General features: G+C 40.4%; 1 protein-coding gene across 1 annotated transcript in view; it reads right to left on the bottom strand.

Annotated features, from left to right (window-relative positions):
• Nucleotides 1-16,446, bottom strand: part of DNM3 (dynamin 3) — a 532,803-nt gene extending 516,357 nt beyond the window's left edge. Inside the window, exon 1 of the mRNA XM_004425038.3 lies at nucleotides 16,250-16,446. Within this exon, the coding sequence (XP_004425095.1) occupies nucleotides 16,250-16,410 (161 nt within the window). The 5' untranslated portion in view covers nucleotides 16,411-16,446. The remainder of the gene's footprint in view (nucleotides 1-16,249) is intronic.
• Nucleotides 16,447-16,982: the final 536 nt, after the last annotated feature.

Here is a 16,982-nt window from a genome sequence, read left to right as displayed (position 1 = left end):
AAAAACATGGATTACTCTGGCCTAACTCCAGACCCACAGAGTCATACTCCATGAGTGGAGCCCGGGAACCCTTACTTGGACAAGTTCCTCAGGTGAACCTTACATAGATATCCACATATTCGCTTTGAGAGATGCTGAGATGGACCAGTCTTTCAAGTATAATTATCCCTTGTAATTCAAATCTATTTGATTCCTGAGTTCAGACAGTGCAAGTTCGGACAGTGAGGGTTGTGAAGACAAGGAAAGAGCCAAGAGCTGAAGGGGGCAGAGGTTAAAATGGGAGGACCATAAGCAGATTCATACCACTAAGAAAATGGATAGAGAAGTACAGGAGAGAACAAATAACTCAAAAACTGAGGCCTAAGGCCTAAGAACATTAGGTTATCAAGCTAAGAGCATGAGTTCATCACAGTTGATTTTATCTCATAAGTATTAAACAATAAATCTCTTACTAAAAGCCATAATCTTCATTCGCAGTACTAACCCATCTTAAGTTGGGTCAACAATTTAATTAGTGAAAACTCAATAAAAATTAAGTACCTAAAACAGAATTGTGCAAGATACTGTGGGGAATACAAACAAGGAGTTTGCAGTCTGCCTTGGGGGCCAAAAACTAACATAAATCAGTCAGACATTTGGAAGTGCTGAACAGTGTGGAACCATCCCTAAGTCATCAGGAGGTCAGAGAAGGCTGCAATCTGTGAGCTCTGTGCCTCTGGTCCATCTCAACCTATGAAATTCTTAGTCTTTAATGCTCGTTTCAAATCCTACCTCTTTCATGAAATCTTTCCTGGACTCTCTAAAGACAGTGTTTTTTTCCTTTGTCCAAAACACTCTGTACTTCTAAAAGCACCAAAAAGGTTCTGGACACAATCTCTAGTGTGTATGTTGTGGAGGTTTCCCACACATCCAAGCAATTCTCAGACAGCAGCTGGGTGTCCTACAATTCAACTTAATTCTGACACTATCTACCTGGAGATGGCATCAGGTTCCACAGGTTAAGGGCTCAGTCCTACGAGACTCCCCCGACCACATGCACTTCAGATGCCAGTCCCAAGGCCAAGGTATTACCTGTGCTTCTGACCAACCAGCTATAGATGCCCACGACCTTCTCCTCAGGTTCAATTAATTTGCTAGAGCGGCTCTCAGAACTCAGAGAAACATTTTACTTAACAGTTTTACTTATTTTCTGGTTTATTATAAAAGGACATAACTCAGGAACAGCCAGATGGAAAAGATACATGGGACAAGGTATGTGGGAAAGGGCATGGAGTTTCCCTGCCCTCTCCAGGCACACCATTCTCCCTGCATCTCCACATAAGGCTCTCCGAACCCCATCCTTTTTGCTTCATTACGTAGACGTCATTGATTAAATCATTGGCCAGTGATGACTGAACCCGATCTTCAGCCCCTCTCCCCTCCCCAGAGGTGGGGTTGGAGCTGAAAGTTTCATCCCTCTAATCACAGGTTGGTTCCTCTGGTGACCAGCCCTCATCCTTAGTTGACCTAGGGGCATTTCAAAGTCACCTCATTAACATAAAAAAAGACACCTTTATTGCTCTCATCACTTAGGAAATTTCAAGAGTTTTAGGAGCTCTGTGCCAGGAACAGGTTCAAAAACCAAATATATACTTCTTATTATAAATCACAATATCACAGCACCCAAATTCTGTCTAAACTTCCATCTTTAGTAATCATCATAAACACATAACTGTTACTGTGTGACAGACACTGTCCTAAGTGCTTTATATGTATTAACTAATTTAATCTTCGCAACTACTCTATGAGATGGGTGCTACTATTACCCCATTGTACAGATGAGGAAGCTGAGGCACAGAGAGGTGAAGTGATATCCTAAGATCACAGAGTTGTTGAAATAAATTTCTAGGCCCAAGATGGAGTTGTTCCTGCCCGGGGTGCCACATCAGCAAACCGAAACTTGGATAACCTTTTTGTCCTTATAAATGCTCCAGTTGACCAGAAACATAGTATATTCAGTCAGCCAATCCCCAAACACCAAGCCAACTCCAGGCCTTCTCATCCTAAACAAGGTTGACTATGTGGCCCCCCCAAGCAGATATCTTCTTTATGTCTCTTCCTGTTCTTTATTCTTTATCCTATAAAAGCTTCTTGCCTTCCAGCTCATTTTGCAGTTCTCCAAAAGGAGACTGTGCACTTCATGAAGAGTGAAATAACGTCTGTTTGTATCACCCAAATTTTCTTCTTTAACCATTTTTTTAACAGAGCTATTCTGTGGCACAGCTAGGATGTGAACTCAGGCAGTCTGGCTCCACAGAGTACAAGTTTTTCAGTCAACACTCTACAAGCTCTTGAGTACACTCCATGCTAGTCTACCTTAGATTCTGTTGAGGGCAAATACTTTAATTAACTTTTCATCCCAAAAGTAGATGCTCAAATACAAGTTGATTGTTTGAATTCCTTTTGGTCACAAAATAGCACACTCTGCCCAGGCCATGCTCATTCCTACATACTCAGAAATGACCACTGTATACACAGAAAAGATGAGAAAAGTGAGAGGAAAACACATTTGGGAGGAGTGGAAAACAAAAGCTTGATAGGTAGAGGGTTTCAAAAACCAAGTAGAGATTTAAAAAGAGGGTGGTATCTGCAGGTTCTTGAGAAGGACAGTGACGTGAAAGTTGTGTGTGTTGGAAGATTAATCTGAGAGCAGTGATATCAGCATGGAATCGGTGAATGAGAAATGGAAGAAGTGAGAGAGCAGGATGCTGTCAGAGTTATCCAAGTGTGAGGGGAGGACCTGGACTACAGTGGTCACAATGAGAACAAAGAGAAAGGATGTTCTAAACATCTAAAAGATGTTCTGCATAAGGAAATTACAATTTGTATTAGATTTAGGAAGACGACTTTAAAAATAAAAAAGATGAAATGATGATTTTTCATGTTTCTAGACTAGTATACCATTGAAAGAAGTGGGATTGTCAGGAAAAATAGATTTTAAAATCAGGCTGTTATTCCATTCTTTTTTTCAAAGAATAAATATAATTTACTACTAAAACATCCTTCTCCACAGCTGCTTCATGGAATTAGCCATTCTGTGAGAGATTCCAGTTTCTTTACATCCACAACTATTTTTTGAAGGCCTGGAAGGACTGGACTCAGGGAACTCTTTACCCTTTTATATGTCTGCCATTTCTTATCTACCTAGAGATGGCCTAAACAAAAACATACATTTTTTTAAAGCCAGATTTCTCTCTGACACCCAGCAAGCCAAATCACAGACTTTAAGTTAAGAAGAACCTTCAAAGTCCTTTTGCTCAACAGACCTCCTATCTACACCATGCCAAGGAGCCAGTCAGTCTTTAATCCCCAGCCTCCAACCTTCTGATGACGGAATGCTTACTGCTTCACAGACAACCCATTTCACTTCCTAACTGTTCTGTTGAGCAGTCTCCCTTACGTTAAGTTTAAATCTGTCTGCCTGTAACTCTCACCCATTTGTTCTAATTCTGTCTTCTGGGGACACACAGAGTTGATCTAATCCCTCTCCAATTAACAGCTCCTCAAATATTTGCAGACAACATCACGACCCCACCAACTACCTTCTACAAATGCCTCACATAACAATTGTTAGCCTGGTTACCCTGATGATAACAGCACAGCGCATATCAATGCTTGTAGCCACCTGGGTCACCAAGTTCTTTGAAGGAGCTGCTATATACATAGAGCCTCACACAGTTCCTGGTATATAGTGGACTCTCAAAATATGACTGTAAATGACTCAGTGAATGAAAAAAATCCATCTGCTAATAAATTTTCAAACATATTCTTTCTCAACTGGTTTTATTATCTACCTACAACCAAAGAAGTTTACTAAACACTCTTTGCCCTCAAAAATCAAATGGAATATCATATAAAGAAAATATAAACCCAGAAACAATCTGGCAGGTATGCAGGTAAATGAAACATCTTAATAAATAAGAAACCTCAGTGGGGGAAAGACAATTTTTACTGTACATTCTTTTGGAATGTCTGAGTTTTTATCACCTGTACATATTCCTTTTTCAATTAAAAGACAGTTAATTTAATCAAATAAAAATAATAAAATTACCTCCATTTAACTTGCCTAGTGGAATAGTAGGGTATAGTGTGAACTGTACCTTCTATAATATAAAGATATGTCCGACCACTTAAATATAGAATAATCAAACAAATGACTAGAAGTAACATTAGATTTAATCTAGTCCAGAGGCATTCAACAATTTTGAGGACAACCATAGTAAGAAATACATTTTATATTGCAGAGTGGTGCACATATACAAATATACAACTAATATAAAAGTTGCACAATACAGTACTCACCACTGCCATCTAAAATGTACTCTGATACTTTTTTAAGGCTGTCACAACCCATTAAATTGATATCATGTCCCACACATAAGTCACAACCCACAGTTCGAAAAACACTGACCTAGTCCAACATCCACCCCTCCTCTCAACCAATTTACTGATGAAGAAGGTATGATTCAGCTTGTATAAGTGGCTTGTACAAAATCACATAGCTAATTCATTCATTTAGCTCCTGCTGTATGCCAGGATTATGTTATGGGAAATGACAAATGAAACACTGCTCCTGACTTCATGGAAGCTGCAAATAGTTGGGCAGACAGACAAGGCAACCAACTGCACATAAGATCCCTGTGCAGCAAAGTGTGAGCAAGGACCACCAAGGAGGGGCCTCCAAATCAGACAGAGAGAGCTGAGGAAGACCAGTGGGGTGATGGTAAAGACCAACTGACCCCAGCTCTCATTCCTTTCCACCATGCTGCCTCAGCTTCCCGGAGGCATTCCTTGAATAAACATCAAGGGAACACCTAGCACGGGTGTAAATCAAATCCACCTCAAACTCAGTAAGTCACAAATACTCCTAACTCCCTCAGCAGTAAGATTTCATCTATGTTTTTTCTTCATACCTCCCTACAGTATAGTAGACACTCCACTAAGCAAGGCTTCCTCCTTCACATTCCCTCTCTTGCTCTTGAAGCAAGAGACTCAAGATCCTCCCATCACTTCTCTTCTTCATTGAGAAAAAAAAAACCCTGAGGAAAATATAATATTCAAAGCAGCTAAATCAAATCAAGTATCCCCCACAATTTCACATGATTTATTTTTTAGGATTAGGTAAACAGACTAGGCAAAGTTGCTTAAATTGAATCCACAAGGACTGCAGTCCCACAGTTATATTAGTATTTCTAGATGATAATGCAAAAATCTCACCACACAATGGTTGCTGTCCAGGAGGTAAGACTCAGAGAATCATGAATGCTAGGATCTGTGAAAACCGATTGTGGGCCTTTTCGTCTCTTTTAAATACATGATAAGAATGGATTTCAGTTTTATTAACCAGAAAACAGAAACAGACATACACACACAAAGTTCTAAGCCTTCTCTAGATAAGACCCCCAAAGCTATTCTTCTACAAAGCGTCTGAGGCATACCAAGCAAAACAAAGATAATGTAATTCCAAATGGAACCAGTTAACTAACTCAGAGCTAAAATTGGTGGTTAACAAGTTGTGGAAATGTCAATCAAGTCAGAATAGGTATCTTTCCACTGAAAATGGAGTCACTAGGTATTACTTCAACATCTAGAAGAATTTTGGTTCTTCTCTAAGGTCTAATAACACCAGACACCACTATTTTTCTGCCTCACCTCCTGACCCCTTGGCTGTCGATCTTGTCTGTTCCTTGGGCTCACCTCATACTTTTGCTAAGCAGTCCTACTTCTCCAGCTGGACTCCCTCAGTTGTTTTTCCCACTTCTACTCCCATCTTTGCCTACAATTTCATCTAAAATTTCAAAAAGATAAAGATATGCTAAGAATGGTTTACTCCCTATCACAACATCAAATACTTCCCTGAAAATTTATTCTCTAGGAGAACATCTGAAAATATGTTCAGCAAAATTCACTTTAATTCTATTATTTCTCTGTTAATAATTCTATTATGTTCATTATCTCCAGTATTCACCATTTAACCCCTAGCATGTCACTTAACTTTATTCCAGCTCAATCTTCCTCATTTCTAAATTGAAGTTAATAACACATGCCTTTACTATCCTCTCAGGGATATTGTAAGGATTAATAAAAGAATAAGTGGGGGGCCGGCCCAGTGGCGCAAGCAGTTAAGTGCACGCGCTCCGCTGCGGCGGCCCGGGGCTCGCCGGGTCGGATCCCAGGCGCGCACCGACGCACCACTTGGCAAGCCATGCTGTGGCAACATCCCATATAAAGTAGAGGAAGATGGGCATGGATGTTAGCCCAGGGCCAGTCCTCCTCAGCAAAAAAGAAGAGGATTGGCAGATGTTAGCTCAGGGCTGATCTTCCTCACAAAAATAAATAAATAAATAAAATAAAAGACTAAATGGAAAAGTGCTTTGGAATTTTGGGGAGGGAAGAGTATACAAATTCGGTTTATGTTGTGTATATTTATTTAAAGAAAAAAATACACTTGTTAATGCTAAGTGTGAGCAATGCTTTCTTTAAAGAAGGCCCAAATACACTCTAAGTTAGTCTGATCTAAAAGTTAGTATTTTGATGCAGCTTGTAATTTTCCAACACGCACAAAAATGAGAATTTGCAAATACATATTACTATCTATCATCTCTCTTAAATTTATTTTTGTTTTTAAAATATTCAGAAAATGTCCAGTCTAGATAAAAGACTTAAACCAATAGCCATTGTATGGGTTCTGGTACCAATTCCAACATGGGGAGGGGGTACCACACCACCAACAAGCAATGCTCTGGACACCAACCGGGTATCCGACAATTCAATTCAATTCTGACACTATCTACCTGGAAATAGCCTCACATTCCACAGGTTGAGGGCTCAGTCCCACAAGACTGACCCCAGGGCCGGCCTGGTGGCGTAGTGGTTAAGTTCACACACTCCGCTTTGGCGGCCCAGGGGTTCATGGGTTCGGATCCCTGGCACGGATCCACTCATATGCACCACTCATCAGGCCATGCTGTGGCAGCATCCCACATACAAAATGGAGGAAGATGTTAGCTCAGGGCTAACCTTCCTCACAAAAAAATACATATATATTAAAAAAAAAAAAAAAAAAAAAAAAGACTGACCACACACACACACACACACACTTCAGAAGCCAATCGCAAGCCCAGGTTGTTACCTTTACTTCTGACCAACTGGCTATAAAACACAGGTTCCCACAACCTCCTCCTTGCATTCCATTAATTTACTAGAACAGCTCACAGAGCTCAGAAACATTTTACTTACTAGATTACCAGTTTATTATAAAAGGATATAACTTAGGAACAACCAGATGGAAGAGATGCATAAGGCAAGGTATGGGGAAAGGGCCTAAGGGCTTCCCTGCCCTCTCCAGGAGTGCCACTTTCCCCAAATCTCCACAAGTTCACCAACCTGGGAGCTCACCAAACCCAGTCCTTTTGGATTTTTGTGGAGACTTCATTATATAGTCATGGTTGATTAAATCATTGACCATTGGCAATTGATTCTACTTTAAGCCCCTCTCCCCTCCTCAGAGGTTGAGAGGGCGGACTGAAAGTTCCAACCCTCTAACTACATAGTTGGCTCCACTAGCAACCAGCCCCCATCCTTAGGTGCTTTCCAAAAGTCACCTCATTAACAGAACAAAAGACATCATAACCATTCTCAACACTTAGGAAATTCCAACAGTTTAGGGAGCTCTGAGCCAGAAACCATGGACCAAGACCAAATATTTATGAGAAATATATTTTGGTCATCTGAATGACCAAATATATATTTTTACTATAAATCACAATATCACACTCATCATTTATTGAATGCATAACATGGGCCATACACTTCACATCATCTTACTAGAACTCACACACATAAAAAAATGAAGTCTGTATTATTATTCCTACACTGCAGATGAGGAAATTAAGTCCCAGTAAGGTTCAATGCCCTGCTGAGGAGCCATGCTACCAGCAAGAGTCAGAGGTGGGACTGAAACACCAGTCAGCAAAGTCTGCACTCTCTCACCAGGATATGATGACTCCTTTTCTTTTTTTTTTTTTTTTCAAAGATTTTATTTATTTATTATTTTTCCTCTCAAAGCCCCAGTAGATAGTTGTATGTCATAGCTGCACATCCTTCTAGTTGCTGTATGTGGGACGCGGCCTCAGCATGGCCGGAGAAGCGGTGCGTCGGTGCGCACCCAGGATCCGAACCCGGGTTGCCAGCAGCGGAGTGCGCACACTTAACCGCTAAGCCACGGGGCCGGCCCCTGATGACTCCTTTTCAAATACTCGCAATCACAGGCCCTCCAGGATGAGTTCAACAGACTCCATCTTATCAACAGAATTACTAAGAAATTGTCTTTCAGAAAATTTGCAAAGTCATGTAGCCAGAGCATGCACAGAAGAAGAAATTTTGACCTGAAATGACTGCAGAACCAAAGATTCTCCTTCCCTCAGGACCAAAGGACCAGGACATTATCAGAACTTAAATGTCAGACGCTTACCAGAAGTGAGGGGTCCATCATTCAGGGAGATCCGGGGTTAAAATTCCTCCCCCACCTTACCATAAATGTTTAGAACCTCATCATAAATGTTTAGAAGCTTACCATAAATGCTTAAAACCCACCAATCAAAACCTGTCCTGCCAGTGTTTCTACATGCCAGCCTGTTCTCCCTAACCTCTTAAATTTTGCCCCAAATCCTGAATCAGGGAGACAGATCTGAGGGTACACAACCCCTGTCTCCCTGCAGATCGATCTCACAGAATAAAGCTGATCTCTTTTCCCAAAGGCTGATGTTGTAATTAATTGGCTTGTTTATGTACATCGGGCAAGAGAACCCCAATTTTTTGTGGTAACATATTGACTTTTTGAGGATCTAAGAAAAAAAAAATCATAAATAAGATTAGTCACCCATCAAATTACTTATTTAAACACATTAGTCTTTACAATTCTATGCCATTGAAACAACAGACAATGAGATCCTTCGGAAGCCCTACCCACTTCTAATAGGTATGTATGCATTATTCATGGGTATATCGTGACGTTGAAGCAGTGGGAAATGAAAATGAGACACTGTCACAAAAGAGCACTGAGGGACACATTTTAAACTCCTGGAAGTAGGGAGTTTCAGCAGAGATTTTAGAGAAAAACGAAATCTAAAGCAATCTTTTATCATTCATATAATTCATGGATTAAATATGTCACCTTTTTCCTCAACAACTATCTTGCCTTTCTTATCAATTAACATTAAAGATTTAACACAATATTAATGCTTGTTGAAATTAATTGTTAAAATAATTTCTATGACATCGAAGAATGCAAACACAAAAAAGTAAGAATGTGAAACAGGCAAACTGAAGGGTGAGGATTTGCTACCCAAATATATCTTTTATTTTACCAAAAAGTTCACTCATTTCTTTAAATAGTAACCTTTCTATTTATATTATTTATTTACACACAACTTTTCAGAAGCTTTCCTTGGTTAAAGCAAGGCCTATCAGTGACCATCACAGGCACAACTTTCTAGCTATGCCCACCTGGTGGAAAAATATTCATAGTGTATGAAAACGCCAACTATTTCATTTAGTCTTTTCCTGGGCCCATCTGTTCCCTAAAAGTCACAACTTACTCTAGAGTATATTATCTCAGCCAAATTACCTAGTCTAAGCCTGAGAAAAATCCTGCTCCCGGTCTCTACTATTGTGTATGGGAAAAAAACAAATGAAACCGCACTGCTGGTCTGCTATCAAGAAAAGTAATGGAGAGGAGTATCAAGGAGGAGGAAAGATTGGTCCAATGGAAGGGAATGGGAAAAGGAAGAGGCAGAGGAAGGGTGAGAGGGAGGCACTTCAAAACAATAACAGGAGGAAGGGAAGATGATGAACTGACACAGGTCCCCCAGTTCTGAACACCAAGTTCCAAACTCAACTCCGATTCTGTTTCCGACCTTGAGCAAATCTCTTAGTTTCTCTTTATCCTAATGAAGCTCCAGGAAGTTAGCAAAAATTAAGCCAGGAGAAGGTTTCTTACAGAACCTAGTGAAATGCCAGCACTTGCTACTGATAAAAGAAAAGCTAAGCTACCTATGACCGAAAAAAAAAAAAAAAATCACCAATGTATCACAAACATCATACTAATAAACCCTCTAATTTAGTGGAACAGTGTATAACTCAAGAAATGCAAATCGTTTAGTGTCAACCCTCCACCTCTACTCTCCCTTCTTTCTAAATGCCTTATTCTTAAAAAAGAAAATAGAATTCTACCTCCCTTTAAGTATTAGTGCCTTGGAGGTCCTTATAAAGCAGTTGGTTTGATCCATCCCACTCTCAATAAGGCTTCTCACTGCATCCAGTTATATTTTTAATCTCTCCAACCTCTTTTCTTTGCTGCTACTCTTCTCTCGGATCCTCTCCAATATACAGTATCTCTTTGTGATAAAGTGACAGTCTAAATTCAATGCCTTGTTGTCAAGTCAGACACCAAGACACAGATCACCACCTCCCTGCTTTGACATCGATACTTCAGTACATGCAGCCTTGAGCTAAAATGATACCGGCTGCCAAATGACACTGGAAACTCATATATTATCTACTTTCTTCTTATATACCAACTCAAATTCAAAATTGTAGTTTTTCACGGTTTTCTATTTTGTAAAAATAAATTGACATAGTATAAATTATTTCATCCCAATTAGTTTGCATTATACCCAACTGCCTTCATTTTACAAACTCACTTGAAAGTTGTAGTCTCATACTTTATGCTATCAGTTCTCTTTTTATACATACAACAGCTTCTATACATTCATACTTCCTTCTATGTTCTTTACCCAGTATACTTAGAACTCAGTAAATACATGCTCATTGACTTTACTTGCCCATATTTCTCAAGAGTATCAATAGAAGTCACATCCAAGGCTAAATCCCAGTTTGGCCCCTTACTAGCCACGTGACCCTGTGCAAACTACTTGTCTCTCTAAACTTGAGTTTCCTTCCCTATTGACGTGGGGATGTGAAAACAAGTAATGTATAGAAGGCAAAGAAAGTGTATAACAACATCCATGCCTGCCACCCAATAAGGCCAAACAAATACCGGCCTTCAGCTTCAACTTCAATACTTCCTTCAACTTTACATAAATGTGTTTGGTATAACATAATCCATTAGGATTTTTAAATTAATGCTGGAGTGTGAGAGATTGCAAAGCAGACTTAGAGGTAGGCAAAATTTTGGCCATACAGAAAAGTAAATTGGATTATTCTATACAGTACATTAGCTCAGGGCTCTTTTGACTTGGCTCTGGTCGGAGAGGAAAAAATCATCTATTTCCTTTAGCTGTTTGCCACCCTCTCTTAAAATTAAATAAATCATAATAAAAAGTAAAACATCATAATTTAACTCCCTTATTAACCCTAGCAAAAGGTACTACCTAAGAAAAACATCTAATATACTAAATGTATGTTCCATTGGTAGAGAACCCAATAGCCTACCCTGAAGCATAGCTAACTATTAAGTTTCCATCCCTCCAAAGTTCTGTATGACTGCCTGCCCAACTTCAATTTTAAAGTTAATCAAGTGCATTTTTTGATATCTGTTAATAATAAGTAAGTTTCAAAACAGAGGTATTTTATCCAGTCCAGTTCACCTAGTTGTATTGCTTCTCAGATATTATTAATAAAAAAAGAATTAAGTTGATTTTGGTAATTAAATCCTACCAACGGTGAATTTGTGATAACCTAAAATACATTACATAATGTTAATTCAGGAAAAATATCTTCATAATTTCAGGTTTTAGCAATTCATTGTTGGACGAAAAAAAAGTTCATGTTTTTGATATTTATTCAAATAGATGCTTGGAAACTATGAAGCATAATTTTCAACAATTATCACATTTTAATTATTAGCACCCATTTATCTAATAACTTTAATACTTGGAAGCTACTTATTGAAAAATATTCACTAATTCAGATGCTTTGATACTTTTAAAAAATCTTTTCCCTCAATACAAACCTATTTCTGAATTAAGAAATTTTACTAATATGAAGGCTTCCGGGCCTAATCTCATTTGCAATTAGAGAACTCCTACCTCCTCAAATTTTAAATACTCTCTTGAAATACGTTAAAGGATTTAAGAATAGATTAGGGTCTATTTAAACCATATAAATGACTTCTGGATTTGTAAAAAATTATCTGGTCCTATCCATTCAACAATAGCATCAATGGCTCACTTTTATAGTTCTCCCACAAAACAACTTTAATTTGATAATCAACATATTCATCTTTAGAAAACTCACAACTAAATAAATATATATTATATGATATTACCACATTGAAATGAAGTCCCATCAACACAGTCACTTAAAAAAATCTCTTATTTGGTCCCCATTAATCACAAAACCTATTCTATTTGTGCAAAATCGAAAGTCTATTTACCACTCAGGCTAGAATAAAATAATGTGGAATCCTCTGCCTATGCAATTAGCATTGAAGAACTAGTGTCTCTAACAAGTATATCATTAAAAAACATTTGCACATTAACTAGTACAGTTTTCACTTAACATGTCTATAAACAAGTTATACGCACTCTAAACACATACTTAAACAAACAATCCAACTACATACTAGAGCTCCCTTCAAGAATATCTAATATATAAAGAAAAATACTTATCTTTTAATTAATGTTACTTCCACCTAAAGGGTTGCCTCAAATCCTCTGTGAAATGAGGCAAATTAGACATATACAAATAAATATTAATAAAATTATTAATATAGCAGCTTATTTATTTAGGTGGTGCTTTCCAATGTGATCAAAGAAAGAAGTCAAAAGTATTTATCAGAAGAATTGGTAAATCTCAGTATGGAGGGGGCAATATGGCACAGAGCTTTCAGAAGATTGGTATAGAGCCCAGGAACCTCAGGGTGAATCCTAGCTGCACTGCTTTTAGGTTAAATTAAATTAGCCTTCAGTAAGTTACTCATACTCTCTAAATCTCAATTTCCTCTCTGTAAAATGGAACTCATAACAGTACCTTCCTCTTCGGGGTTTTATGAGGATAAATGAGATTATCCATGTAAAAGCATCTAGAATAGCACCTGATGCCTAGCAAATACTGGATAAATGGGAACCATTATCATCATCATCATCTCACTGCACTGTAAAAAAAAAAAATGGATGTGAAAGTAGTTGAATAATTCCATTCTTCCACACACAAACCAGACCAATGTGCAGACCCCAAGCCAGCTAGTGAACCCCTATATTCAGATCATGAGTCTCAGCTCCTATTCATTAGACATTAAGCTGCGTCTCACTGCCAGCATATATCAACAACCAAAAGAACAATCTGGTTACTCACACTATATCACATTAATATGTAAATTCATCACTTCAGCAAGAAAATCACAGACAAGTGGTTCGTTCACGATTCACTTTATTCACAACAATCTCAAACCTGTCACCCCAAAATTGGTTTTTATAGCTACAGTTAAATGAAGTAAACACATTCACATCAAATTCATTCAGTGGTGTCAAAAAAATTAATATAAACAAACTATCTGAGAGGAGAAGTTAGGGCTAGTCCACTAAACATGGACTGTTAAATACTGAAGAAAAAACACATCATTATTTTGAAGAGAACAAGCTTAAATGATGAGCAAACACAATTTACACAAGCAATGATCTCTTGTTTTATGACTGCATTCAATAATGGCACATTAGGTCAGAGTCTTAAAATGAAAACAGCTATATGTAAAAGAGGAAAGTTTCATTCTTAAAGGAAAAGACCTTACCTTTATTGCAAAATTTCTGGGTAATAAAAAGATAAAAGTTGTAGTAAAATACGAGTAGTTTTTTTCCTGCCTAAGATGAATCTCTTACCAAAATAGCGAATTCCTTTTTCCCTAAGGTCGGTTTATAATTAGAAATTAGATTTCTCAATAATTCAATGACTGAAGTCTTTATTAAAGTCAAATGACCTTTTTAATTAAATGTTTTCCTAATACATAAGCTCTACTAGGCAGGTGTCATCTCTACAGATAATAAAGCCTTTATACATTTATTAAACGAGTTTTTCCTTTATGTTCATCCTTTTCTTTGATTTGACATTCTAACAGTGATTAATTATTGGTAAATTTTAAAAAGTATAACAAATTACTAATGTATTCCGGTCAATGCTTTGATTTATATAATATTTATAATGTCCCTATTTTTCATTCTATCACGAATGAAATGTTCAAGCTAAAATATTTTACTCTTCCATACGTCGTTTTTAAAATTCTCTTTTCCAAAGAATATAGCTAGTGAGGGGAAATGTGTACAATTTTATTATAGCATTAAGAAGTGTATTAGGATTTGAAAACTTGGTGAGCAGAATTGTGATACGCACATAAAATTGACATTAGGTTCAAAAGCCCTTGCCACAAACAACGCATTTATAATATAGGCTCATCCAACTAAATATAGGAAAGATGCATAAAAATATGGTAATTGCATTTGAATTATTTAAAACTTTAATCTTTAAGTTATTTGTTTAAAAAACAAAAGTAATTAAATGACTATTAAGGCCTCATATTAAATGCTCTGGAGTTTGAAAACCCAAAAACATTGTCATCAAACCTCACTTTCCCTATGGATATCACTTTAAATTTAGTGAATTTCAATTGGCAGTAAATCAAAGAAAATAAAACCCTAAGTATGTGACTGTTGTGTGTATATGTCTGAAATCACATATTCATCCATCACTTCACCATAAGTCTACGATGACGTAGGCAAAATGCTTTACCATCACTTTTCTCATCACTCAAAATAAATGACAAAACCGAGGCAAAGTGATTGACTTAATCAAAGATGCCAGCCAATTGTCAGCAATTTTACTTTTTTATTAGGCTTCTTAGCTTTCTAGTTCAAAAAAACAACGAAGAGTATCATGAGACAGAGAGCATGATCTAAGAAGAAAGAATATGCACTTTATGGATAATAACATTCCCAAAGGAGATGTGGGAATATCTGAATTTGAAACATCACCAAACACTAACCAAAAAAAAAAAAAAAAGAAAAAAGGAACAGGGACAGGGACAGGAACCTTCTGAATCTCAAATCACTAACCAGCCAAATAAAAAGAGTATAGTACAATCTCTGGATTGTCCCCCCTCTGGCCCACTCTCTCGGCTGCTGTACATGTCTACCTGGTTTACTACTAGGGACAGCTTTCATAACCTTTTCAAATGGGCTTTTCTTAGCAAATGTCTGCATTCCTCGGGCAAGGCCGTTAAGGTAACTTAATCCCTCATGAATTCCTCAGTGGAAGAAATGCTGATTCTCAATTTAAAAATTAATTCTTTAGCTTTTTCTGTATTAAGAGTCACGAAGAAACCTATAACTATAATTTAGATTCAGCATGTTATCTTGAAGACTCGCAGGACAAATAAGAGCGTAGGGAACAGAAAACGATGCTGGGGGAGGGGGCGCAGAGAGAGTGCGAGAAAGATGCTGGTCAATTCCGAGATGATGCAGGAATGACATGGCACCTGGACCACACAAGTCCACGTCCACCCCCTTCGGAGTCTGTGCCTCGGTTTCTCTGACATATGCCTGGAGCTGTGAATAGGTGCACATGCGAACACACCACCTTTTATTCTTCGACTCCTAGCGAGGAGAATGGTGGCGAAGCGTCGCTGGATAGAGCTTCACCACAACAAACGATTTCTTTCTCCTCGCACCCCGCCTCCTCTGCCAGGGGCAGGCGACGACTGTCTCGAACAGTAGACAGCTGAGGGGAGCCGAGAACCAGGGCGAGAAGGAGAGCATCTCCGCGGGGGGTGGGGGGCTAAAGCCCCGCAGCCTCGCGGAGAGCCTCGGCGCGGCTGACAGGAAAAGGAGGGAGACGCGGAGCCGGGAAAACAGCAGCGGGGGTCTGGGAAGCGCCTGGGCGCGCTCCGCATCCACGCTGCCCGGGGCTGGCGCGCACAGGGTGGGGGAAGTCGGTCCCGCGGCGGACTCCCTCCCCCGACTCCCTGACCGGAGGACGGGAGGAAATGGCTTTGTATCGCAGGATGAAAGGCAAACGGGAGGGCCACCAGGCGGGGGGGACGGAGGACGCCCGGCGACGGAGGACCCCGCCCGCCCCAGGACACCGCCGCTGTGCCCTCCATTCCGCCGCAGCCTCCGGTCCACCCCGGGCCCCCGTCGCCCGTCCACGTCCCAACGGCCCGGAGCGGGGTCGCCCCACACCCCCCGCCCTGCGCGCTCACCTGCCCACGAAGTTCTCGAGGACCGAGCTCTTGCCGGCGCTCTGGCCGCCCACCACGGCGATCTGCGGCAGCTCCAGCAGGCAGCTCTGTCCCAGCGCCGAGAAGGCGTCCTGCAGACGGTTCACCAGCGGGATCAGCTCCTCCATCTCCCGGTTCCCCATCTTGCCTCCGCGGCCGGCCGCCCGCTGCTCCCTGCTCGCCTCTGCGTCCTGGCCCAGAGCCGGGGCCGCGCCGCCCTAGCCGCCGCCGCCGCGCTGGGTTCAGTCGGCCGACTCCAGCGCAGACGTCGGATCCCGCCGCCCGCCCGCCGCTCCGCTCCTGACAGCTAACGGCCCGCAGCGCGCCTGCGCGGGCCTGCGGGGGCGTGGCCCGGCTCCGCGACCGCCCGCGCCCCGCCGGGCGCCTGCTCCGCCCCAGGGTTCCCAGCCAGGCGCCGCCGGCCCCGCGCGCACGCACTGCCTCCCAGCTGCGGCCACATGCCACCGCCTCTGTCTTCTGCTGCCCAGGTTCAGAGGCAAAGTTACAGCACTTGGCCGGAGAATGACATAACATCGGCAGCAGCCGGCGGCACTGTTCTCTTTCAGCAGCTACGAAGCTGAAGTGCAGTGGAAAGCACTACCACCGATAACAACAGCACTCTCGCCAGCAGCACCGCCGCCGGAGTACACTTCCCAAAAGGCAATCTCTTGTTCTCACGCCCTACTCCAGAACCCTGCTCCTCTCCGGGTGGCCG

The sequence above is a fragment of the Ceratotherium simum genome, chromosome 2, assembly GCF_057802395.1.
Source record: "Ceratotherium simum simum isolate JZ-2026a chromosome 2, ASM5780239v1, whole genome shotgun sequence".
Taxonomy (NCBI): Eukaryota; Metazoa; Chordata; class Mammalia; order Perissodactyla; family Rhinocerotidae; genus Ceratotherium; species Ceratotherium simum.
Note: the sequence above shows the minus strand (reverse complement) of the source record. Positions and strands in the feature narration are given on the sequence as shown.